At 41.7% G+C, this 26749-nt stretch overlaps 1 protein-coding gene across 1 annotated transcript in view; it reads left to right on the forward strand.

Annotated features, from left to right (window-relative positions):
* The window catches only part of STAT4 (signal transducer and activator of transcription 4), a 134592-nt gene that overhangs the window by 32157 nt on the left and 75686 nt on the right, over nucleotides 1-26749 (forward strand). The window contains 4 exon segments of the mRNA XM_033945797.1: nucleotides 18-110; nucleotides 2342-2420; nucleotides 15099-15184; nucleotides 19407-19558. Coding sequence (XP_033801688.1) covers nucleotides 18-110; nucleotides 2342-2420; nucleotides 15099-15184; nucleotides 19407-19558 — 410 coding nt within the window.

Here is a 26749-nt window from a genome sequence, read left to right on the forward strand (position 1 = left end):
CATTTCTTGTCTCCTAGGGACCATTTGAAAAATCACTGCAGAGCTCTGTGGTTTCAGAAAGACAAAGGACAGTGGAGCATAAAGTAACTGCCATTAAAAACAGCGCCCAGGTAACTATTTGTAGTAGGGATCTGCATTCGGTTTGGTAGCATGCCTCAAAAAATTTACCAGCTGCAGTCAGTATTTCTTTAAATGGTAACCACTGCCACCTAAATTAGACCTGGATAATCAGTGTACTGGCACTATCAGGGAACCAGCACTGAATATCTGGGCTCAAGTAGACTGATTCTATAAGCGACGCCTAAATCGACCAGCGCCTAGAAAAATGGTGCTGACCGCGTGTCAACCACACTTAGGCACTGTTTACAAAATAACAGCTAACAACATCTATGTAAAACTTAGGCGCCTGAAATGTAGGCCAGGGTTCTAAAAGGGCTACATTTCAGGCACATAAGTTTTTGAAGAGTCATGCTTAGCGACACCTAAGTCACGCATAGAAAGGCCCACCTAGGCGTTAGGCACCGCCAAGCGCCCATGCAGGCACCTATTTTTTATTGAATTGGATAGGCACCTATTGCCCAATTAACAACCCCTTTTACAAAGCCAAGCTAGCGGCTGCTGTTGAAGTAACTGCCCTGAAGCCCATAGAGATTTAAAGAGCTTTTACCACATAGTAGCCACTAGGTGGCCATCGACAGTTACCTGAGTACTACTAATATTCAACAGCAGTGCTCAGATAGCTACCCAGTCACCTTAGGACAGCATTTTTGCATGCTAAAAAGCAGTAGTCTTCCTAAGGACTTTGCCAACGAATATTTGGGTTTTAACTTTTTACAGTTATTGCTGAATGTTTAATTGATAAGATGTCTGTCCATTGTTTGTTCATATCCATGTGACTAAAGGGCAAGTCACTTAATCCCCCATTGCCCCAGGTACATTAGATAGAGTGTGAGCCTGCCGGGACAGATAGGGAAAAATGCTTGAGTACCTGAATGTAAACCACTTAGACTATAAGTGGTATATAAATGCTTAAATAAATAAATGTGTGTAATCAATAAGTTTTATGCGGTATATAAATTTTTAAATAAATAAATAATAAGGACATCCCTCCTCCTCTCTGCCCCCCCATTCGCTCGCTTGCCCACCCGCTCACTCACTCCCCCACCCACTTGCTCACTCCCCGCTCCTCTCCTTTGACACGCAGCTCCTGCTTGGTAAGGCCCGACTTTAGTACAGGAAGAGGCGGTCGGAGCATACAGTGAGTGATTTCCTTCACTCGCTGGCGCTCCGACTGCCCTCTCCTGCCCGGTCATTCATGGTTGGAAAATACCGCAAATGACCGGGACCGCGAATCGCTGACCGCGAATTGGCAGGGAAGCACTATATAACAGAAAAAAACAGGTTTGTCTCATAGATGCTGACGCCGTACATCTCATCCTCCAAGACCAAATCCGTGGCCATTGAGTAGCAGAAATCTCTTGCTTTACCTCAATGCTCCAAATATCCCTTAGACTCGTTTTTGGTTTCTTATTCAAATATTCCGATATTAATTTATACCAGTTAAATAAAATCCAAACCAGAAAGTGGTTTATCCTAATCTTATCCTTAAAAAAATGTGTCCTGTAAAACCAGAGGGAAAGACAATGCCGGCATAAGCAGCAGGCCGGAGAAGCTGCTCGTGCTGGCAAAGATGTAAAGAGGTACAAGGGAAGGTACAGAATAAGTATGGCGTGGGAGGAGTCGAAGGCGCAAGGGGCGGAGAGGAGAGTTCAGGGGGCACCATTGCTCCGGGCGCCTCCTTTCCTCGCTACGCCCCCTTTGGAGTTGTGCACTATGAAATTTAGGCATACATATTATAGAATTGGGCGTAAGAGTCACATGTAACTCCTAATTACTTCCAATACAGTGCTTGATTTTTAGGGATTTGCTATCTATGCCCAAAACTGCATGCCCAATTGTGGGCAATCTATATGGAATCTGGCAGTAAATGCCGGTTAATTTATACTAAGAATGCACTAATTGTAAAATTAGCCCCCTTGTTTTTAAGGCTTTTTTTTTAAACTGGCCGTATTTGTTGGCAGAGTGGAGAGTAGTAATATTGGATAATCTACAGTGGCGCTTCCTCTTGCATGGTGCCAATCGCTTTTCTTGGGTTATGATAAACATCAACTTTTATTACATTATGAAACAAAGCTTTTATGAGAGTTTTTGGCTCCATTTGCCCTGCAGGGTCTGCAAATGGGTTTGGGTTACTTGATCATCCTGTGAATGAACAGAATAATTTCCAGTCCTGGAAGTTCACAAATATTGTAATAAAAAATCTTTCTGTTTTACAAAATAGGTGACAGAACAAGATGTGAAATACTTAGAAGATTTACAAGATGAATTTGACTTCAGATACAAAACACTACAGACCAGAGGTAAGTATATGCAGAAGTATAATGTACTCTGTATTTGGTACCTCTACATACATCACGAAGAACTGGATAAAAGCAAAATCACATTGAACCCATAAGACTCAGCAAATAAATATACCTTATAGTTGAAGAACAGTTGCATTTTTACTGCTGCAATTGCCTATTGCTTATTCTTGCAGTAAATCACCTTAAATGAATTTCTTCACAATGGCAATAAATAAATCCTAATAAATAAATAAATACATACATACATACCGTATTTTCTCGCATTTAACGCGCGCGTTATATGTGGTTTTTGCAAACTGCGCATAACCTTGCGCGTTATACGCGTGAGCACGTTGTACAAAATTTTTTTTACATAGTTCCCCCCCCTGACGCCCGATTCATCACCCGGAAGGAGTGCTCGCACTCCCACCCTGAAGGACCACTCGCACCCCCACCCGAAGGACCGCTTGCACCCCCACAGCCTCGCCCCCCTCCCCCATGGAGAAACTGTCTACCTTGTTTCCGGATGCCAGCCCAGCTGCTTCCTCTGCCAGTGGTCCTGCCCCTTCTCAGAGCCCTGTGCTACGCTGCTTCCTCTTCAGGCGGTTCCGCCCTTTCTCTGATGTCAGAGAAAGGGCGGGACCGCCAGAAGAGGAAGCAGCGCAGCAGGGCTCAGAGAAGGGGCGGGACCGCCGGCAGAGGAAACAGCTGGGCTCGCTGGCATCTGGAAACAAGGTAGACAGCTTCTCCATGGGGGAGGGGGGGGAGGCTGTAGGGGTGCGAGCGGTCCTTCGGGTGGGGGTGCGAGCGGTCCTTCGGGGTGGGAGTGCGAGCGCTCCTTCGGGGTGGGGGGGTAAGAGGTCCTTCAGGGTGGGGGTGCGGGTGCGTGCGAGCGCTCCTTCGGGGTGGGGGTGCGAGCGGTCCTGCGGGGGGGTGAATCGGACGTTGGGGGGGGGCATCAGGCTTTCAGGGTAGGGACAGGACTTGAAGGGGGAAAGGAGAGTCGGGGCAGGCAAAAAGAGAATCGGGGTCTCCAGAGGAGAGTTGGGGCGGGCGAAAGGAGAGTCGGGCAGCATGCGCGGTATACGGGTGTGCGCGGTATATAAAAATTTCTGTACATAAATTTGTGTTTTCCGCGCGCTATACCCGTGTGTGCGTTTTACATGGGTGCGCATTATCTACGTGAAAATACGGTACATACGTAGATATGTACATGTTTCATTTTGTTCTTTTACAATAAAATCTAGTCAGATTTCTAGAATATATGTGGAGATTTCATTATCAAGTTTGCTGATAAGGAATAGGATCACAATAAATTGTACAAGATTGTCTTCTGCAGGTCATATCAAGTTACCTACCTGTAGCAGGTGTTCTTCATGGACAGGAGGATACAAGTCCTCATGATTGGGTAATGTCATCCAATGGAACCCATGTGAAAAAAAAAATTCCTCCAGCTCAGAAAAGGTCTGGCAACATTTAAGACGAACTACATGTGAAGGGAGAGGCGCCCCATTTGCGGGATGGCCCATCTGCCAATTTATACCTCAGAATCCACACTGAACACTTATTTACCCCTGGTCTTCTTCATTTGAAGCATTTACACTATTATCTGAGGGAACAGGTTCTCTTTGTAGTGGGGGGGGGGGGAGATTTCCCTTCAAGGACCTTGTGTAAAGGCCCATTCAAGCAATAATTGAAAGACAGATATGGGGTGTTCCAACTCTCTTTACTGAAAAGATATGCAAAGCAATTACTGTTTTGAAGTAGTCTTTCTGTCCTGAGGTGATACAGCCATGAATATAATGCTCCACATTCTTACTTGATCTATGCCTATCAGTGGCGTATCTAGGGTATGTGGCACCCGGAGCCCATCATTTTTTGACACCCTCCCCATCTATATGAAAAATATGATTTTTAGTAATAATCCACATATCGCACAACAAGAGTGTACCTAGGAAAAGGCAGCATCTTAAACACTGCTGTGAGCACTAGAACACCAACACATACATTGTAAAATTAAACAAGCCAGATCCCGCACAGTCAATTGATCCTGTAGTCAATGCCAACTGAAAACTATGTTCTTTTCATACACACAGAACAGAGATACACCCTCGCCCAATATGGAATAATCACAAACTAAAAATAGAAATATGTAGACAAAAGTTAAACTGAACCGCCAAGAAACCAGACCCTGGATACAATGCAACACCACAAAAACAGTAACACATGTCCTCTAATACAATGCAAAATATAAAGACACTAGATGTAAATTTGAAAAAACTGATACATAACAATCACCACTTTACAAATTAACAAATAAAAATAAAACAAATAATGAGAAATAAAAAAATACCATTTTATTGGACTAATCCCTGTAAGCTTGGTCCCTATCCCCGCAAACCACCTGAGTCCATCCACACAAGTCTTGAATTGTTTATATTAAAGTATAAAAAGAAACAATATTCTGTACAATTGTCAATTTATAAATCAGCGTCTTCTCCCCACTCTCTCTTCCCCATTTCCCTTCAGCGTCCTCAGCCCACTCTCTCTCCACTTTCCTTCAGCGCACGCACATAAAAACAAGCAAGTAATTTATATCATTTTCATTCTATTCATTCATAGAAATTAAAGTCTAAATAATGCCAGTCACATAACAAAACATGATTTTACAAAAATAATTCCCTGCACAGTCAAGCCTGCAAGGATTAATAGATGTCTTTCAGCAGCTCCCCTCCCTCCCTCCCCCTTACCTTTGTGGCCAAGTCAAAATGATCTGCCAACAATAAAATTTTAAAAACACAAAGCACGCTGTACACAGAGAAAATGTTAATTATCATTTATATTCCGCGGGTTTTCAAAGAGGTCAAGGCAGATGATTTTATGCAATGTCACCTCAGTAACAACTATACAAAAATAGACAAATATTCCCCCTCCCTTTTTACTAAAACGTGATAGCGGTTTTTAGCGCAGGGAGCGGCGCTGAATGCCCCACGCTGCTCTCAACGCTCATAGGCTCCCTGCGCTAAAAAACGCTATTGCGGTTTAGTAAAAGGGGGCCATAGTGCAAAATATAGACAGCATATATAAATTCTCAAAGCAGACACATTTTGATCACTAAATTGAAAATAAAATCATTTTTCCTACCTTTGGTAATTTCATCAGTCTCTAGTTGCACTTTAATCTTCTGACTGTGCATCCAATATTTCTTCCCTTCTTTCAGCCTCCTGTATGCTTCCTCTCCTCCAGACCTCATTCCCTCCCCAAACTTTTTCTTTGTTTCACCCTGCCCCTTCTTTCTTTTTCTCTCTCTCCATACCCTCTTTCTTTCTGTATGTCTGTTTTTCTCTCTCTCTTTCTGTGTCCCATTTCTTTCTTTGTTTCACCCTGCCCCCTTCTTTCTTTCTCTCTCCATACCCTCTTTCGTTCTGTATGTCTGTCTTTCTCTCTCTCTCTCTCCGTGCCCCATTTTTCTTTGTTTCACCCTGCCCCCTTTCTTTCTTTCTGGCTCCCTGTCCCCCCCTTTCTTTCTTTCTCCCTACCCTCCCCTATGCCACCACCATTGGGAAAATGCTGCCACCGCCACTGGGGAATAAGCTGCCACTGCCACCATCGGGAACAGGCCGGCGCCGAGTTCGCCCTGCTTCTCTTCCCCACGGGGCCGACCAACTCTAGCCACCCAACGTCAATTCTAATGTCGGAGAGGACGTTCTAGGCCAGCCAGGCAGTGATTGGCTAGTCCAGAATGTCTTCTCTGACGTCAGAATTGACGCGGGTGGCGAGAGTTGGTCGGCCACACAAGGAAAAGCAGGGAGAACTCGGTGCCGGCCTGTTCCCGATGGCGGCGGTGGCACTCAAGTGGCTAAAGAGCCGCAGTTTGCCGGCCTAGGGAGAACACTGGAGGGTGGCCAGCTGTGCACTCCCTTGGGACGTAAATCCGGGGCGGACCGCCCCCCCCCCACCTTGGTATGCCACTATCTGTACCTCACTCCCTCCCTCTGACCAAAAATTCTCCTTTCTTCTATTCCCCGTGTACACAACCATCTCTTTCCCTCCCTTCCTCTCTCCCAAGTCCATGCCTTCTGTGTCCAAAAACCCATTCCCTCCCCCACCTCAGCATCTCTTTCCCTCCCTTCTTCTCTCCCAAGTACATGCCTTCTATGTCGAAAAACCCATTCCATCCCCCACCTCAGCATCTCTTTCCCTCCCTTCCTCTCTCCCAAGTTCATGCCTTGTGTCCAAAACGCACTCCCTCCCCGCTTTTGTGTTCCGCGTTTGCCTCCCAGTCCATCTTTGCAACTTTCTCAGCAAAACGGAGCTCGAGCCGTGAGGCTTGTCTTCTGTTTCCTGCCTGCCCTGACGCGCACAAATAGTCGACCAGAAGTATTCTCCGACGTCAGCGCTGACGTCGGAGGGCAGGCTTTGCTTAAGCCCTCCCTCCGATGTCAGCGCTGACATCGGGGAAGACTTCCGATCGGCTATATGTGAGCGGCAGGGCAGGTAGGAACAGAAGATGAGCCTTGTGGCTCAACATGTATTTAACTCCGCGGGTCCCCCGTCCAGCTCTTTCCTGTGCACCCCCTTAGGGCGTGCACCTGGGGCGGACCTCCCCCCCCTAGGTACGCCACTGATGCCTATGATCCCTTTCAATAATCTTTTTTTTTTGTTTTCAATAAATTTTTATTAGAATTTTGTTGTATATAAACATCAACAACAGCTCATCAACACAGAGAGATAACACTGCATACAAAGCAAGACAGGCCAGAGAAAACAATATAAATTACAAACTACTACCACACCACCGCTCCCGTCTCTTACTCCTATACAAATAATACAAAGAAGTGGAGGGGCATAATCGAAAGAAATGTCTAAGTCCGTTTTCACCTAAGTCACAAGTTGTCCAAAGTAAAAAACAGCCCAGGACACATTTTTAAAAAATACGTCCAAAATTTTTTTTGTTTTGAAAATCATCTAACTATACGTCCTGCTGATCTGATTGTCCAAGCCGCTAAATCGTCCATCTTTATACCACATTTTCGTCCAAGTCAAAAATGTCTAGAACAAGCCCTGTTGGACATGGGAAGGGTCTGCAAAGTGATGGAATGAACACCCAGGTAGGGCACCTAAATAGTGGGGTATCTTATAGGGCACTGCTGTGAACTTCATAAAAAGGATGCCATGTCTTCGCCTCACTACAGCTCCCTTATAGGTCATGGTGAGCCCCCCAAACCACCTCTAGAATCCCCTAAACCCACTTATCTACCACCCTAATAGCCCTTATGGCTGCAGGAGCCACTTATATGCCAGTAAAAAAGGGTTTTGGGGTGCATAGGGGAATACACATGTTTAAGTATCAATGCAGTGATTACAGGAGCTTATGGGCATGGGTCCTCCTCTCAATGAGTCCCTAACCCACCCCAAGACGGCTTAAGTTGCCTCTGTGCTGGACGACTAGGCTTTCCTATGCCAGGCTGCCAGGTGATGATGGTCTGGAGGCTGAATTTTAAAGGTGTGATTATGATTTTTATGGGGTTGGGGGGGTCGGTGATCACCGGGGTAGTATGTGGGGATCTGTATTATGTGTTTGCAGTGCTTATCTGGTCACTTTAGGTGGGTTTTTGTGACTTAGACCATGTTTTAAATGGTCTAAGTCACAACGTCCAAGTTCCATCGATCCTGGGCTGTATAACTTTCGGTTATACATGCTGTATGACTAAGTCTAAGCCGGCCCATGTCCCGCTCAACTCCTGTCCTCGACACTCCTCCTGAAACTCCCCGTTTATCTTTGGTCGTTCAATGGCACTATGAAGGCCTAGGTCGTTTAGAAATACGCCCCAAACCCATTTTTATTATTGGCACTTAGACGTATTTTGACAATGTTCATCCAAGTGCTGACTTAGGCCAATTTTTGGACGTTTTTCTCTTTCGATTATGAGCCCCATAGTGTCCACTCCTCGCTCATTCCAATACAACCCCTACCAGCAACAATGACATCTTCAGCCCCCATATAACAGAATGTGCTCCATAGGGAGGTCCCCTCTCAATAATCTTATAGGGGTAAAAGTGTTTCATGGGTTTTGGGCAGTGTTGTATAGTAACTAAGTAAATGTAACTATTTACTGTACTTAACTAAAAGTTTTGTTACTTTTACTTGTAAAGAAGTATAGGACTACATTTCTTACTTTTGCTTTTACTACACTGATAATTTCACCAGTTTCACTACTTTTACCTGGTTACTTCTGATGCTTGCAGTTAAAAGTAAAATATTAAAGTAGAAGCAAGATGTAAATGATAATTCCTCAGGAAACCAAATGAAACCTCAAAACTGGGAGCAAGATTTTGCTATTGCAAACCTTGTCAGGCAAACATTGGATCATTTCATCTTAAATGTTGCTGTTCAGTGACTATAGTCTGTGAGTTACCTATGTTTGTTAAACTGGTTCCCTTTTCTCCAGCCAAACTGAGTAGCGATGAGTTGGGTCACTTTGAAGTGGCGATAAAGCTGAAGTTGGTTGCAATTCTTGGTAAACAGATATGTCTCTACCACAACAAACTGCTAGTCATCTGATGGAAAATTTTACATTGGGTTTGACTGTCCACTAGACCATAGTCTTTAGAGAGGAAGTCTGCTTGTCTGGCCCTAAGAATGAAGGGTTCCTACATATCTGATGTTCTTGCATCAGTTCACAAACATATTCAAACAGAGTTTGCCACCAGATGAAAAATTGTTAGGACAGCAACAAACGATGATTCCAACTTTGTGAAAGCCTTCTCTGTAATTGGCCAGCATGATGATGATTACGAAGATGAAGATACAAGTGATAAATTAGACCATACTAATTTTATTGCAACTGTCAGCTCAAAGGACTGTAAAAACTAGAGTCCCATAAGGGTTGGCTCTTTCAGCTGTTTTGTTTAATCTGTATTTTCTTCCTTTATGTAAATTGCTGCAGGGATTTGAGGTATCATGTAGATTATATGCGGACGGCATACAGTACAATTTTTCTTTCCAATTGATAGATCTCTGTCGCAGTCTATTGAGCGGCTGAATGAAGTCATGGCCGAGATTAAAAAATGGATGGATGTTAATAAATTAATGCTGAACATCTTGAAAGCAAAAGTAATGTGCCTATCAAGCCAGTCTGATATAAATACTCCACCTCTTGTTAGAATTAGGCACATTGATGAAATTTTCATCTGAGATTCGTTATTTGGGTGTAATCATTGATTCACAGTTGTCTTTTAAAGAACATATACAGACAACAATTTAAAAAAATATATATTTTAAGCTGTGGCTATTAAATAATCTTTGATCGTATCTCTCTGGTAGCAACTATAGGCATGCGCTTCAAGCGATTGTCCTGTCCAGCCTTGATAACTGTAACCTATTTTTTTAGGCGTCTGCGACCACAATGCATGCCTTACAGGTTACCCAAAATTCTATTATTCAAAGCCTCTTTGGAGTAGGGAAATATGATCATGAGTCAGATTATTATGTCAAACTTTATTGACTTAAAATGGAATACAGGGTGCAGTATAAACTGTTGCTAGTTTATTTGAGAATTCATCAGCAAGCGCCAAAATACTTGATTGATAGTATTTTGCATTATGCTCCCCTTTGAAAACTACGCTCTGCGAGCCTTTGTGATTTATACATACCAACAAGGAAGGAAATAAGCCTACAAACAACTAGAGAAAGTGTTTGCTCAAGTGTAGGCCCCGTAGAGTGGAATAAGCTCCCGATTCATATAAGGCAGCAATAAGATCTGAAGATTTTTTTAATTGATAAAAAAAATTATTTTATAAAATGAAGTACAGGTGCTGAAAAATTATTTTTATGCTATGGTGGGATAATAGACAAAGTGGTGGAGAAAATATGTATTTGTCTGTGATCTGATTTTCTATAGATGTTTGTTATATATCCCCCCTCTTTTACTAATGCATAGCGTGGGATTTAGCGCCAGCAGTGGGGGTAACTGCTTAGACGCTCAAAGGAATTCTATGAGCATCGGAGCAGTTACCATCGCATGCGTTAGTAAAAGAAGGGGTATATTATATATGTGATTTTGGGATCTGCTATGTAAAAAAAAGCGGACAGTAAATACATAAACTATAAACTATTATAAAGACAATGACGACAATAAAGTATTCTTTGCTGTATGGAAGTCAATTTTTCAGACAGAGATTCCTAGTCAAAAGACATTAGTAATATTGCAGCCTGACCTGATTTGAAAGAACTTTTAATCAGACTGAGCAATCCACTGACTGTCAGTGCAGTTGTTGAATACATTATCTGTGCTTGTTTATAATGACTCATAGGCACATTTGCATAAGTGACAGTCATTTTCAAAATTTAGTTTTACTAAAAGCACAATGGATTTAATAGTAGAACAATAAAGTTGTTGGGATAAAAATGTTAGCAATAGTACCTTTCACAGTAGTTAAAATATTTTTATTTTTTTAATGTGTTCTTTTCTGTACTTTTAGTTAAGTATTAAAAAAATACATTTATTTTTACTTTTTCTTAAGTAGTTTGACCAAGTACTTTGAACAACACTGGTTCTAGGTCCACATCTCCCCTTCTAAATTAAACACAATCTTTCCTTTCTGAGATATAGGGCTCCTTTTACTAAGGTGCGCTAGGGCTTTAACGCGTGGAATAGCGCGCGTTAAAATTCCCCCTACACTAGACCTTAATGCCAGCATTGAGCTGGCATTAGTTCTAGAAGCGTAGCGTGCGGTGTAGCACTAAAAATGCTAACGCACCTTAGTAAAAGGAGCCCATATTTTCACACATATTCTTTCTAATAGGGATAATCTAATACACAATGGCCCTGATTCTCCAAAAGTGCGTCCCGATTGTAGGCAGCTGTAGGCGTCCTACAGCTGTCTAATCAGCCAATCGGGATGCACGTTTTAAAAAAAAAAAATGCTCCCCAGGCAGGCCGCCTATATTGGAGGCGAGGCCCGCAAGACACCGAGGCCCTGATTCTGTATAGGACGCCCGGGAGAGGCGTCCTATTCAGAATCGGCCTACACTAGCGGGCCGCGGCCTGTCCGATCGGATGCCCCCCCCTCCGACACTACCGCCCCCCCCCCCCGACACTACCAACCGCCCCCCCCGACATTACCGATCTCCCTCCCACCCCGACACTACCGATTGCTGGCAGGAGGGTGTCCAATCCCTCCTGCCTGAAGACGCACCCCCCCGCCCCCCCTCGGCGCTAACAACCTTCAAACTAACCAGTTCTTCAGGCCAGACGGTTCTTGCCCGTCCAGCCTGTAGCCCGCCTGGTCGAAATGAGGTGGGCTCGCCCCTTCCTGGCCCATCCCGCCGAAGCCTAAGGCCTGATTGGCCCAGGCTCTAGAAGCCTGGACCAATCAGGCCTTAGGCATAGCGGGTCCGCCCATCCCCACTTAATCTAAGGCCTGATTGGTAAAAAGTGATTGACTCACCGTTACGATGTGTACTGCAAATACTAAGCTGACTATGATGGCAGCGTCGGTGCCGTCTGAAATGGAGAGCCGCGGTTGTGAAATATGATGAATAAATGAAACCTCATAGAGCCCAGCTATGAAAAGATGTGAGACAATACTGCTAAAAATGCATATGAATGAAATACAAATGAACCATACCATAGAGGTGCCCATGTATAGATTACTACAACCTCATTTGGGCCCAGTTCGCCGGATTGTGCAAAGCCAGGTGCGGGACCATTCAACCTGAGCATCCTGTGGCAAAAAATAAACTAATCTGTCTTCATGGTGCCTTTATTATTTTTATTATAAAGACCATAGTTTTATATACTATCACTTTTACAAACTGTGTTCTTTTTCACACTTTTATTATTTTCTATATTATTTTGTTTTCCCTTATTTTTAAGGACCCCTGAGGAAGGCAAATTATTTGTCGAAACACGGCTTGTGTTGGGTCTGGCCTTCAGCCAAGCATCAAAAACAAAGTGCGATTATTGTACTGCCTGATACAGATTGCTGCATTGTTGTATTTGATGATTTTTTATATTTTACAATTTTTGTGTAATAAATCATTATACTGTATGCAACTTCCTGACCATTCAGGAACTTGTTCCACTTGTGTGTTTTGGGATATTTTCGATTTGTTTGTGGAACTATGGTACTTCCTTGTGGAACTTTGGTCCACTCCCATTTGCGGGCCTCTCCATTGGCATTTTGGATTTTGGCTGTACACTTACTTACCCCCTCTTTTCCAAAACTGTGATAGCAGTTTCTAGCGCAGAGAGCCGCACTGCCCCTGACGCTCATAGTAACTCTAACTCTGCTTGGCTCCCCACACTAGAAACTGCTATTGCAGTTTCATAAAAGGAGGCCTTAGATAAACCAACAATAACAACTTATACTTCACTCTAGTCTATACCCATAGTCAGCCAATACAATGAAATGAAATATGAAGTAACAGGTTCATACTCCTAATCCAATACAATGTTTGAATAATGTAATTTTTAACAACTTGTAACGTACACATATCGCACGCATTGGTACCTATTTATTTATTTTAGGTATTTATATACCGCCTATCAAAGTTATCTAAATGGTTTACTATCAGGCACTCAAGCCTTTTCCCTATGTTAGTAAGCTCTTGTATATATTTAAATCGCTTTAAATGTGTAACCACAAAAAGGTGGTATATAAGTCCCACCCCATACACGCTACTCCTATCAAGATATCTTCTATCACCATGCATGAGATCTATGTGCATGCACTGCTTTCAATGCATATTCATTGGGGAAATCCTGAAAACCCGACTGGATTCCGGCCCTCAAGGAGGGACTTTGACACCCTTGCTCTAGGGCAGGGGTGTCAAAGTCCCTCCTCAAGGGCCGTAATCCAGTCGGGTTTTCAGGATTTCCCCAATGAATATGCATTGAAAGCAGTGCATGCACATAGATCTCATGCATATTCATTGGGGAAATCCTGAAAACCCGACTGGATTCCGGCCCTCGAGGACCGACTTTGACACCTGTGCTCTAGGGGATATCTGACATATAAAGGCAGGTAGTACCATTGCAGCCATCTGAGAGAGGAAAACGTTGTAACAAAGTAATGCAGGAGGAGTTAGCATATATGAATGACTTCCAATATGCATCATAACACAGGACCTCCCTCAATCACTGTATATGAGGACTTGTATCCTGTCCACAGATTATACCTGATACAGGTAAGCAGCTTGATTTTCACTGTGGACAACAGGATCACAAGTCCTTACCATTGAGACTTCCTAGCTACAGGTTGCCTTCAAGAAAAAAGGGAAAACAAAAGGTATTGCCAAATGGCAGACATAAAAACGGATTTTCTAGTTTTGCACTTCTTTTTATTTTTAAATAGCACCTTGTAAATCAAGAGAATTGGCCCTAGGACAGGGATGTCAAAGCCCCTCCTCGAAGGCGGCAATCCAGTCGGATTTTCAGGATTTCCCCAATGAATATGCATGAGATCTATTTGCATGCACTACTTTCATTGTATGCTAATAGACCTCATGCATATTCATTGGGGAAATCATGAAAACCCGACTGGATTGCGGTCCTCGAGGAGGGACTTTGACACCCCTGCCCTAGGAGGAGATGAAAATGGATTCTAAACCTCAAGGAGATTCTGCGAAACAGGTAGCCATTTGGGGAGTTATTCTCCAAAAATGAAATGTACTGGGCAGGTTTTGCAGCCTAACTCCATGTTCCTCCCAGTATCCTCTGGGGTGACTCCCAGTTTATTCCTGAGCCACCTGAGCCTCCGCTCCTGTTAACCTGCTCTCCTTCTGACCACCTGCCATATTTTATCTCCACATGTTCTCTTCCTGATGCTCATCTTCCCAATTTTTTCCTCTTCTCAAGCCACTACAGAACTCAACACCTTGTTGCCCATTTTCTAGTTTCATCACCTCACCAGCCATTGTCTTCTATCTTCTGCTCAGCTCTCTAGAAAAACAAAGACTGAGATGATCCCACATGGTATAACTTAGAACATAAGAACATATGAATTGCCATACTGGAACAGACCGAAGATCCATCAAGCCCAGTATCCTGTTTCCAACAGTGGCCAATCCAGGTCCCAAGCATCTAGCTAGATCCCAAGTAGCAAAAATGGTTCTAGTGGCTAATCATGGACAAGCGCATAGAGCCTCTTAATAACTTTCAGATCTTTTCTGGGTTGGCAAAACAGTTTGCCACATATGCTCTATTTGATGACATCACTCAGTTGTGAGGTATTATGTCCTCAGAGAATTAGTGCAATTTAGCACTCCTAACAAGTATAGGAACCAATTTTCAGAATGATTGCAAGGTGCTAAACCCTTCATAACTTAACCCTCCTTAGACAAAGTAAAGATAGTTGCTCAATATGCAGGGTGCTCAAATGCCCATAGACTGGCACCTAAGGGTGCAAGCCTGTTTTAAGCTTTGTAAAATTCATCAATTAAACTTATGAGTGGTAGCAAGTATATGGGCATGGTCATATTCAGGGGAAGCATGGGACGGGGGGGGGGGGGGGGGGGCACTTACTTACTGCTACCTACCGGTAATTTTTAAAGGTGATATATTTCTATTTACCAGCTAGACTTATTTTTTAAAACTAATTTCCAGTTGTGGAAAAATATTCTTAAATACATTTTCAATCATATATAGAAACCATTTCACTGTTAATTATTAACTACCTTTGTTCCTACAGAGCAGGGAGACAAAAACAATTTTCTCATGAAACAGGAAGTCTATAAGCTACAGGAAATGTTGAACGCCCTAGACCACAAAAGAAAGGTTAGTGGAAAGCTATGTTTGGTAGGTAGGGGCTGATTTCCATGTCTTCAGATAAAAGGAAAACCTTAAAGGACCAGCGTCTAATTTCATGCAGAAACGTTTTGTTTGACATTTCAAATAATTAAAGACTATTTGGCAATAAATATTTTAGCTGCTCAAAAATCTTTCTGGTTAGTAGGTAAAAGAAGCAAAGGGGTCAATATTCAGAAGCTGTTATCCAGAAAACCACTTGCTGCCGACACGGATATTTAGAGGAATTATCCAGATAGTGTCTCTGAATATTCTCACAGATGCCTCTGCACTATACCTACGATTCTATTAAAAAAAAAAAAAAAAAAGCACATGAAAATTTCTGCACACTGTTACAGAATAAGGGCAATTATGTGCATAAGTTAATTGCTTAATTAGATACCCATTGGCATTAACATAAGAACATAAGAAGTTGCCTCCGCTGAGTCAGACCATAGGTCCATCCTGCCCAGCGGTCCGCTCCCGCGGCGGCCCATCAAGCCCACTGCCTGAGCAGTGGACTATATCTATCTATACCCCTCAATCCCTTTTTCTTCTAGGAATCTATCCAAACCTTCTTTGAAACCATTTAATGTGTTCCTGTCTTCCACAGCCTCTGGAAGCGCGTTCCATGTATCCACCACCCTCTGAGTGAAGAAGAACTTCCTAGCGTTTGTTCTAAACCTGTCCCCTTTCAATTTCTCCGAATGCCCCCTTGTACTTGTGTTGCCCCATAATTTGAAAAATCTGTCCCTGTCTACTTTTTCTATGCCCTTCAGGATCTTGAAGGTTTCTATCATGTCTCCTCTAAGTCTCCGCTTTTCCAGGGAGAAAAGTCCTAGCTGCTTTAATCTGTCGGTATATGGGAGATTTTCCATTCCCTTTATCAGTTTAGTCGCTCTTCTCTGTACTCCCTCAAGTACCGCCATGTCCTTCTTGAGGTACGGCGACCAGTACTGGACACAGTACTCCAGATGCGGCCGCACCATTGCACGATACAGCGGCATGATGACTTCCCTCGTCCTGGTCGTGATACCCTTCTTAATGATACCCAACATTCTGTTTGCTTTCCTTGAGGCCGTGGCGCACTGCGCCGATGCCTTCAGTGTTGCGTCTACCATCACTCCCAGGTCTCTTTCCAGGTTACTGACCCCTAGTGGTGTTCCCCCCATTTTGTAAGTGAACATCGGGTTCTTTTTTCCCACGTGCATGACCTTGCATTTCCCTACGTTGAAGCTCATTTGCCATTTTTCGGCCCACTTTTCCAGCTGCGTTAGATCCTTTTGGAGATCTTCGCAGTCTTCCCTCGTTTGAGCCCTGCTGTATAGTTTGGTGTCATCTGCAAATTTTATGACCTCACACTTGGTTCCCGCTTCTAGGTCGTTTATGTAGATATTGAACAGGAGCGGTCCCAGCACCGACCCCTGTGGAACTCCGCTCGTGACCCCTTTCCAGTCCGATTAATGGCCCTTTACGCCAACCCTCTGTTTCCTGTTTGCCAGCCAGTTCTTGATCCATCGGTGGACCTCCCCTTGCACCCCGTGGTTCCATATCTTTTTGAGCAGTCTCTCGTGTCAAGCCTTGTCGAAGGCTTTTTGGAAGTCGAGGTAAATGATATCTATAGATTCCCCTTTATCCACCTGGCGGTTCACCCCCTCAAAGAAGTGCAATAAGTTTGTGAGGCATGACCTACCCTTGCAGAAGCCATGCTGACTCGGTTTTAGCTGCCCATTGTTTTCGATGTGTTCACAGATGCTGTCCTTAATCAGTGCCTCCATCATCTTTCCCGGGACTGAGGTCAGGCTCACCGGCCTGTAGTTTCCTGGATCGCCCCTTGAGCCCTTCTTGAAGATGGGCATGACATTTGCTATTTTCCAGTCCTCCGGGATCTCTCCGGTTTTTAGGGATAGGTTGCATATTTGTCGAAGTGGCTCCGCAATTTCGTTTTTTAGTTCCTTGAGTACCCTTGGGTGAATGCCGTCCGGACCTGGCGATTTGTCGCTTTTTAGTCTGTCTATCTGCTTGAGTACATCCTCTTGGCTTACCTCTAAATTGACCAGCTTATCATTTTGGTCTCCTATTACGATTTCCTCGGGTTGGTTGTATGTTGAATATTGGTTGTATTCTCCCTCGTGAAGACTGACGTGAAGAACTCATTTAACTTGTCAGCTATCTCTTTCTCTTCTTTTACTACTCCCTTTCTATCTCCATCATCCAATGGTCCCACTTCTTCTCTTGCTGGTTGCTTCCCCTTGACGTATCTGAAGAAAGACTTGAAGTTTGTTGCTTCCTCTGTCAGTCTCTCTTCGTATTCCCTTTTTGCTTTTCTAACCACTCGGTGACACTCCTTCTGGTGTTTTTTGTGCACTTTTTGGTTCTCCTCTGTTTGGTCTTTTTTCCATTTTCTGAATGATGCTTTTTTGTCGCTTATCGCATTCTTCACTGCATTTGTTATCCACACTGGGCTTTTTGTTCTATTTTTTTTTGCACCCTTTCCTGAACTTGGGGATGTACAGGTTTTGCGCTTCGTGCACAGTCTCCTTGAGTAAGGTCCAGGCTTTTTCTACGGATTCCATCTTCCCTATGTTGCCTTTGAGTTTCTTTCCCACCATTTCCCTCATGGCATCATAATTTCCTTTTTTGAAGTTGAGTGCTGTCGTTGTGGTTCTATTCCCCTTTGATGATCCAATTTCTAGCCTGCACTGGATCGTGTTGTGATCGCTGTTACCTAGCGGGGCTAATACCGCCACCTCCTTTGCTGGCCCCCCTAGTCCGTTGAAGATTAGGTCAAGAGTGCTAATACTGGTGTTAATTAGCAGTTACACATGTAACTGCCCTTTGTTGATATTCTATAAACTATGCATAACTACAAAGGGGGCATTGATATTGGAGAGTTAAGGACACGCTTGGACTAGTGCATGCAGATTAATTAATACATTTATTAACATGCATTTATCTGCAAATGCATAAATGACAGGAAAAACTTTAAATAAACAGGTAAGTTAATCTGTTTAAAATTATATGTGTTCCAAGTACTGCTCTTTTGCTTTATGTTTTTAATTGTACTTATATCCTTTCTTCCCAGGGGTTTTTCTGTTTATGTCTTGCCTTCCTCCTTGAATTGAGGACTATATAAGTTGTATATTTCTTTGTACATTTTTCTTCAGCCAGTGTTCACTAACCATATGTATTTCAGTATTTCTTGTACCATTTTTGGTTGTATAGAAATTATAAACAAATAAAATTATTTTTTTTTTAATAAAATTATATGTGGATTTTCAGCAAGACATTTAAATATTTTTGCCCTCTAAAATTCCACATAAATAAAATATCTTATCACTTCAAAGTTATGAGGTCCCCACTATTCATTGAAAATTGACCACCAAATGTATTTACTACACTCATGGCATCTGACGTTCAGTGAGTACTCTGGTGCCATTTTTCTTTTTGCTTGTGTTTGCCATTGCTATCAAGACAGACGGGCCGCTGTGAGAGTATTTTACACTGAGGCTGCCAATCAATTTCTGGTTGTTTTTGCCATTAACAACTACTGCAGCGCCACCTGCTGTAGATCACCAGGCAGAGCATTAAGGGGAGATCCACAGACAGCCAGGCCGACAATCAAGAGTTTCCAGTGAAATATCAATGAATGCTAGCTCGTTTGTTAATATTCTGTAAGGCTGGAAAATGTCATCTCATGAAACATAAAAAAGCCCCAAGGACCTTCTTTCTAAAGATCAACAATACTGTACATTCTTTATTCAAACAGATTTAGGCCTTTCCATTTTGCATTTTCAAAGGAAAAATATTTTACATTAAAGCCATTAGAAATTGAATCTATCAAGAGTGTTTTCCATAACATATCATGGGGAAAATACCTTGATATTAAATGAGTATGAAGACAGGAAATAAAATAAATGTGTATTTATCATAACGCAGTTTCCATTTCACCATAGAGCGTTTAATGTCAAGAAAGAATCATCATGAATGAACCGAGAGCTTCTGGGCCTCTTTAATCTTGTTATATCGACTTCTGCTCCTGTTTGGTATTGCATAGACTAGTTTCACATTGTCAAATATTAATTCAGAAATGGGACATTAATCACACTTTCCAGTTATATGAATCTATCTATCTTAAAGCTTAATTCTGACTGTAGAAAAATGAATAATCATGCTTCTAAATGGTTTTTGTCACCTTTTCCTTTATTTGCAGGAAGCCCTTAGCAAAATGGCACAGATAGTAAACGAGTCTGATGTTCTGATGAGCAACATGCTGACTGAGGAGCTACTGGACTGGAAACGGCGCCAGCAGATTGCCTGCATTGGAGGTCCTCTCCATGGAGGGCTCGATCAGTTCCAAAATTGGTAAACTTACATTTTCCATTCAAATGCCAGTTATGGGAAGTCTTTTATTTTGGTTTAAACCATATAAAAAGGATGAATAAAGAGTCTTTTGCATATACAATAGGTCCCTAGTTCTAATGCAGATCAAGCTAGTGATGGGTAGAAGTTAGAGAATGACATGAGGACAAATTTGTCCGCGTCCCTGCAGGAATTCAATTTCCCTGTCCTGTCCCCGCAAGTTTTGTGGGGTTGTCCCAGTCCCTGCCCCATTCCTGTAAACTCCGCCTTAACTGCACAGGCCTCAAACACTTATGATTTTAAAGTGTTTGAAGCTTGTGCAGATGAGGATTGAGCTTTTTTCAGTTCAAAGATTTTATTGATTTTTTATTGATTTTTATTGATTTTTTTCAGTTCAAAGATTTTATTGATTTTAATATACAGCAAGAACAGGAAATATTAACAAGGCATGATGCAAATAAGCGGCACAAAATAAGGAATTCCTATGTGAAACGAACAAGATCCGTTTCTTGGTCCCGAAACTGCCCTGCAAAACACTCTGTCATCTGGAGGCAATTCCCCTTAGAAAGAAAGATAGGTAGACATTTTTCTAAAGAGATTTTGCCTGTTTTAATATCAATCTGCATTCATTTATATATCTTTCAGTGGTATTAGCAGATGACGTACAGACCATATCTGGTGACAGGATACATAGGCTTCAAAGAAGTAATCACAAAGGAGCAGGATATGTACTTCATTGTTTAAAGCTAAAAGGTGTAAAAAGCTTCCTTTATCTATCTCAACCGGTACATAGCAGTAGGGGGTCGAGCCTTCATTGTCTGAGAGCTAACTTCGTTAACATAAATTAAATGACCTCTTCCCAAACCATTAAGAGAGTAAACACCCAACATTCTACATTTGATTACTTCCAGCATGGACAGAGACAGAAAACTTATCCATTAAAATGTGTCCTTTCAATCCCCTCTTATGTCATGAAAATGACGTCATAAATGCACAGCATGAGCGTGGAGGGAGAGATATTCTAGATATGTCTCTTGAGGAGGAGATTTAGGGGCTGTAATATGAGTCAAGGAACAGTCTAAAAATTACATAAGCAACAAGAGTGCAGATAATAATAAAGATTATAACAATAAGAAGGTCTTTCACCCACCCCTGCATCCAAATAAAATACAGATCGCAAGGATTAGATAAACCAGAATTACGTTTAAGTTCAACATTCTTATTGATAGTAATAAGGGACTCAAACCTAGCCTTAACCTGGTCTCGGGCCTTGAATTCATCTGGGACCCCTATCTCATCTATGTATAGCTAAAGTGCACTGGCCTATCTACTGGCTGAGTAGTTTAACACGGAGCCGGAGGTCTCCACAGAGCCAGTAAATATCACCTAAAGCAAAATCTAATGCGGCAACAGTGAAGCATACCTATAATTTCCAAAAAAGAATACTAGGCTGTAGTTAAATTTCCAGTATGCCTCGGACAATAGTTTCTGATTAATACATTAACACATTTTAGCTAATCATGATTTAATTATGACTACTTGAAACCGTCTTCCTGCCCTCAGGGTCTATCTACATCCCCATGCCAGAGTCAGATTGATACAATTTCCCATAGGCCTTGGTTGACACCAGCTATGCCAACCGAAAATGCTGAACGCCTGCAACGGCTATGCTGACATCTTCCATATTCTTTGAAATGAAAGCAAACTTGTGGTACCCTTAGCCAGCTTGCCTCGCTTATGCCTTGCCAATCTCTAACAGTATATCATAGCTGTCCTCCAAGCTATGAAGATGAACAGTTCCCATTATGAGTTCAAACCTCTGTCTTAGGTTGCATAGGTCATATCTATATCTTACCCGTCATTGAGCGAATGAACGGTGCATAAGGGATGCAGGAAACTTTCTCAGGAGGCCCAGGCAAAAAGGTACAAGGATGTCATAAGAGAGTATGTAAGTATGGGATATGGGATAATATTATCTCTGACCCTGGTAATGGTAATGCAATAGGCCATGCCAAATTAAAACCAAATTAGAACCAAATTAGCAAGTGTCAGAGAAGATACTGGAAATTCATGTATAACTGCCTTACAAGCTAAAAGGAACCTTGTGAGAAAAGAAATGTACACGTGTTTCACTCTACAGCAAAGGAGAATCATAGCAAAATTTGTAGAATAGTTAAGACAGGGTGAATTAAAACATTAAATACATGGTCTGCAGTGGGCGAATACTCAAAGAAAAGTTCCCAAACTTGAGACATGAGCATCTCGGAGCAAATTTTGTGCAATCTGTTCATTTTCAAAAGTGATAGTATGATTCACTTCTTTGGAGGTTTTCTTAAGTTGTTCAATGTATGAAATAAAGTCTGGAATGTCCGTAGAATAGGTTAAATAGGTGGAATTGTACAGCAAAGCGTTCTTAGGAAGGTGGCTATATCCGATGAACAGGAAACATTGTGTAAAAGTCTTTGCAGTCAGGGTGCAGGAAGATGAATTACAGTCTCTTTAAACTGGTGAGATGCACGCTTGGGATGAAATGATGTTTGCACAGGATCTGTCAGTCACTGGAAACTAGTAGTGTTCACCCTTGAGATGAAATGATGTCTGTGCATACAGGGAGGGATTTGAAAAGAGTCCCGATATCATTCAGCAGCTGTACTTCAGTGTGATCCAAATAAGAGATAGAAAACGGGAGAGAAACCATGTTGCCTGTACTGAATGTAGAGAGAGAGAGAGACCAGGTTGCCTGTACTGAATGTGGCAACATGTGACAATATTAATGCATTTACTTGTTATAGTTATGGCAAAAGAGAGACAATATTCAAGTACTTAAGGTTCTTAATCAGACATTCCAAAAAGATATGTTTTTGTGTGCTGCATATAACTATTATGGCAATTCAGAGAGACCATAATTCTGTACTGAATGTATTTAAAATTATGTCAGAAATGTATTTAAAATTATGTCAGAAATGTGTACTGAATGGTTCATATCTAGTGAGCACCATAGAATAAACATGTATAGATATAGAATAAAACCTTTTCTTAAAAATATAACCCCTAACTAAGCTACATTTAGCATATGCAAATTATAGGGAAAAAAGAACATTGCGCATTTGGGCTAGTAAAAAGTGGGAAAAGAGCTAGCTCTAGAAATGGCCAATATTATATATCCTGGGGTACCCCTCAAACCAAAACAAGTAGACAAAACACAGACCACATGGCACAGACAAAACACAAAACACATAGCTCTAGGCTTCAAACTATTCTTCCATCGGTCAAGTGTTCAGAGCTGAACTTATCTCTGGAAATAAACACATTGTTATAGAAAAACAAAACAGAGATGAACACATGAGTAAAGTATATGGACAAATAATGCATAGCATAACCATCTCATATTTAGAAAAGCTAATGTCTCTTTGGATCGTCTTTATCTCTGCAGTGACAAAGAGGATCCCTGGAAAACACCAGAAATATCCTAGTGCCAAAAAAATGCATGCCCATGCATGCCCATCCCATCCCATACCACCTACAACCAGTGGCGTAGTATGGGGGTATGGGAAGGGGCAGTCTGCATGCATATGGGCATGCATATATCCGAACCGCTGCTAAGAAAAAGAAAAGAAAAACACATTTTAATTTTGCAACATCCTAATTTCAGCTAAAACAATAGGAAGGAATTTTTTCCATTCACAAATGTGCCAGCTGTGGCTTTCCAGATTTTATCTTTAATAGTCCTGTTCATGCGTTCGACAATACCGGAACTCTGTGGGTGATATAGGAGATGAAATTTCCACTCAATGCGGAGTGCGATAGCTAAATCTTTGCATACTCTGGCAGTGAAAGCAGGACCATTATCTGAGTTGATGTGTGTGGGACATCCCCACCTAGGGATGATTTCGCGAAGTAAAATGTTCACCATAGTCTGAGCAGTTTCATTTGTAGTGGGAAAAAACTTCAGGTTATCGGGAGAACATGTCAACAATAACAAGGGCAGCTGGTATACAGGGTTTCCCCTCTTTGCACCAAAATCCGTCCGAAGGGCGGTTTTGGGCACCGGCCAGATGGGCATTGATTAAGCCAGTGACCAGGGTCTCCGCAATTAAAACATCCAGTACTTCTAGATGGATTATTACCATCTCAATCGGAGACAGGGGCCCGCCCGCTACGAAACCCGTGACCCCCTCTTCCGCGAGGAGCGGACAGGCGTGGTCCCCAGGTAGGTAGCTGGCCCTGATAATGCAGGATTTCCCGAGGCTTAGAGATCTCAAAGCATAGGAGAGTGTTGTGTAGTGGTTAGCGCTACAGCCTAAGGAACCTGAGGTTTGGGGGTTCAAACCTGCTCCTTTTTCCAATCTGAAATTATGCACGAGAACTAGTGGGCCATTCTGAAATCATTTGTTTGACCAGAATCTGCAAAGGAAAACGGAGGTTAGAAAGGAAAGTCTGAATAAGTAGGGAATCCATATTTGTATGGGCACTAAGACCTGCCTCTTGGGTCCAGGTTTCATTAAACCTCTTCCACACCTATCAAGCTCTGTCTGCAATCCTGATCGAATCACATTGGATTCCTGTTACTCATCGCATTACCTTTAAAATCCTAATTTTAGTTTTTAAAACACTGTCTTTGAACGAACCCCAATTCATTAATAACTATTTATTCCCCATAGTATATCACTTTCTTTAAGATCCATTAATCAAAAACTCTTAACAATTCCATCACTGAAAGTTATCAGAACTCGTCATCATGATATCTTCTCTGTAATGGCCCCACAATTATGGAACACCTTACCTCAGCATTTAAGAGAAGAAAATGACCTAAACCATTTTAAAGGCAATCTGAAGAGCTTCCTTTTTAAAGACGCCTTTAATTTATTTATTCCCTATTCCTATTGTTTTCACCATTCATGTCTTCTTTTGTGCTTTATTAATACAATTGTAGTTCTTCCCTTTTTTCCTTATGTATCTGTTAGTTTGTATGTCAATATGTCAAACTCATGCAATTTACTATAAATAAGCTTATGTGTACACCTTGTTTTTATTTGTAAATCGCTTAGCAAATTAAATTAAGCTATTCAATAAGTTAAAAATAAACTTGAACTTGAATCTCACAAATTTCCATATTTTTTTTGCTCTATCTGTAAAACTGATTCTGGCCCCTGTATTAATTAAAGTTAATTTATCCTGACCCTCTTTGGTAGTATTAACATTGGGGCGGCCGCAAGTGCCCAAAATCAAAGGTGCCACATACCTCAAGCTGAATTCAGAGTCTGACTTCTTTCCCTTATCCTGCGTCTCCAAAATTGAGTCCAGAGGAAAGTGATAGGAGTCCGGCAGGGCTGTGAAGGTTTGAGTGACCTTGGTATTTAGATACAGAAAGTCAGGACATCCCTATGCACTAACACTGTTTTTTTTTCTGGCTGTCAAATCACTTTTTACTCTTTCCAATTCTATCTGCATTGTATCTCGATCCTGTTGCAATGCATTATATAAAGGCATCACTAAGAAAGAAAGATAATGCCTCCAAATTATTCAAATACTGCCATTAAAATCATTTCAACTTAAAAGCTCGAAAATTTGATCATGTCACACCACTTTTGATTAACTCCCATTGGCTTCCCATAGATCATCGATTTACAGCTTCTGGTCTACCTGATTTCATCAACAGGTTATTAATCCCCCACAACCTCCATCGCACATTACATTCTTCTTATCAAAACCTGTTATCCATTCCTTCTTTAAGAGACATTGGCACCATGCATACCAATATCTTTTCTGTGACGGCCCCTACCGTCTGGAACTCAGCACCAAATTATATAAGAGAAAGTTCATCACTTTATAAATTTAAAACTAGCTTGAAGGCCTTTCTTTTTAAAGACGCATTTGAAGTATAATAGTCCTTTTAAGGACTGTAATGGGACTTTGTTCCTTGCTTTTCTTATTCATTTTAATCTTTTCTACAAAGTGCTAGATTATTTATTTTTTGTTTCCTCCCTTTTGTTTTGATCCTTCTCTCTTTCTTTTTCATTATAATTTGTTTTGTTTTTAAATATATACCTATATTCTTTTATCATTCTTAAAAACTTATTTCAGACAATTTGTCTATGTATCAAACAAGCTGCTGAAAAGTTCTCAGCCGGCCTACAAACAGTGCTGAAAACTAGTCAGCCTGCTTGTCACTACAACAAAGGAGAAGGAGGGGCTGCCCTCCCCCTCTTCCTGCCAAAGACTGCCACAGAATCAGAATCAGATCTCCGACTCCAACTCAACCACTTCACCCATACCACACATCCACAACCTGGTTCACTCACATTCAATTCATATTAAGCCCTACAGGGTTCACCACTTTCACCTACCCTATTCAACATTTACATATCCTCTCTAGGACACCCACTGCAAAACCAAACCTGATCTATTACATATATGCAGACGACATCTCCATCCTAATCCCAGTGAATAGCATAACAAATGAAACCTCAAAATACATTACTCATATAATGACCGAAATAGAACATTGGACAAGCAACTTCAAACTGAAACTTAACACAGAAAAAAACAAAAATCTTCCTTGCAAGCCCAACGGATAAAATTGCCAATTCAACGCTACATATAAAAGACCATGATTACCCAATTACCAACACAATAAAAATATTGGGAGTCACATTGGACACACACACCTCACTATGATTGAACACACGAATATAGTGGCAACAAAATGTTTCACGATGTTATGGAGATTAAAGACCATCAAAAAATACTTCGACCCACTATCGTTTAGATTACTAGTGCAATCACTAGTGCTTTTTACCCTGGACTATTGTAATATCGTTCACTTGGGTTTTATTCAGAACTCAGCTGTCCGCTTGATACATGGATCAAAAAAGAATGACCATGTCATCCCCCACCACAAACCACTGCACTGGCTGTCAGTTGAGGCAAGAATATTATTCAAGTTCTCCTGCATATGTTTCAAGCTAGTTTGGGGACTAGCACCTACGTATCTACAAACCCACTTTGCACTCCACAACCCAACAAGACAAACCAGAAACAGCTATCTTTTTTGCATACTCAAGCATAACCAATTGTAAATACAAAACCTTTCTGGACAGAACCTTCATGCTCCAAGCAAATAAACAACAACATTGGCTAGACAGTCACATTAATAAAGCCGAACTGACCTACAATGCCTTTAGAAAACTCATA

The sequence above is a fragment of the Geotrypetes seraphini genome, chromosome 5, assembly GCF_902459505.1.
Source record: "Geotrypetes seraphini chromosome 5, aGeoSer1.1, whole genome shotgun sequence".
NCBI lineage: Eukaryota > Metazoa > Chordata > Amphibia > Gymnophiona > Dermophiidae > Geotrypetes > Geotrypetes seraphini.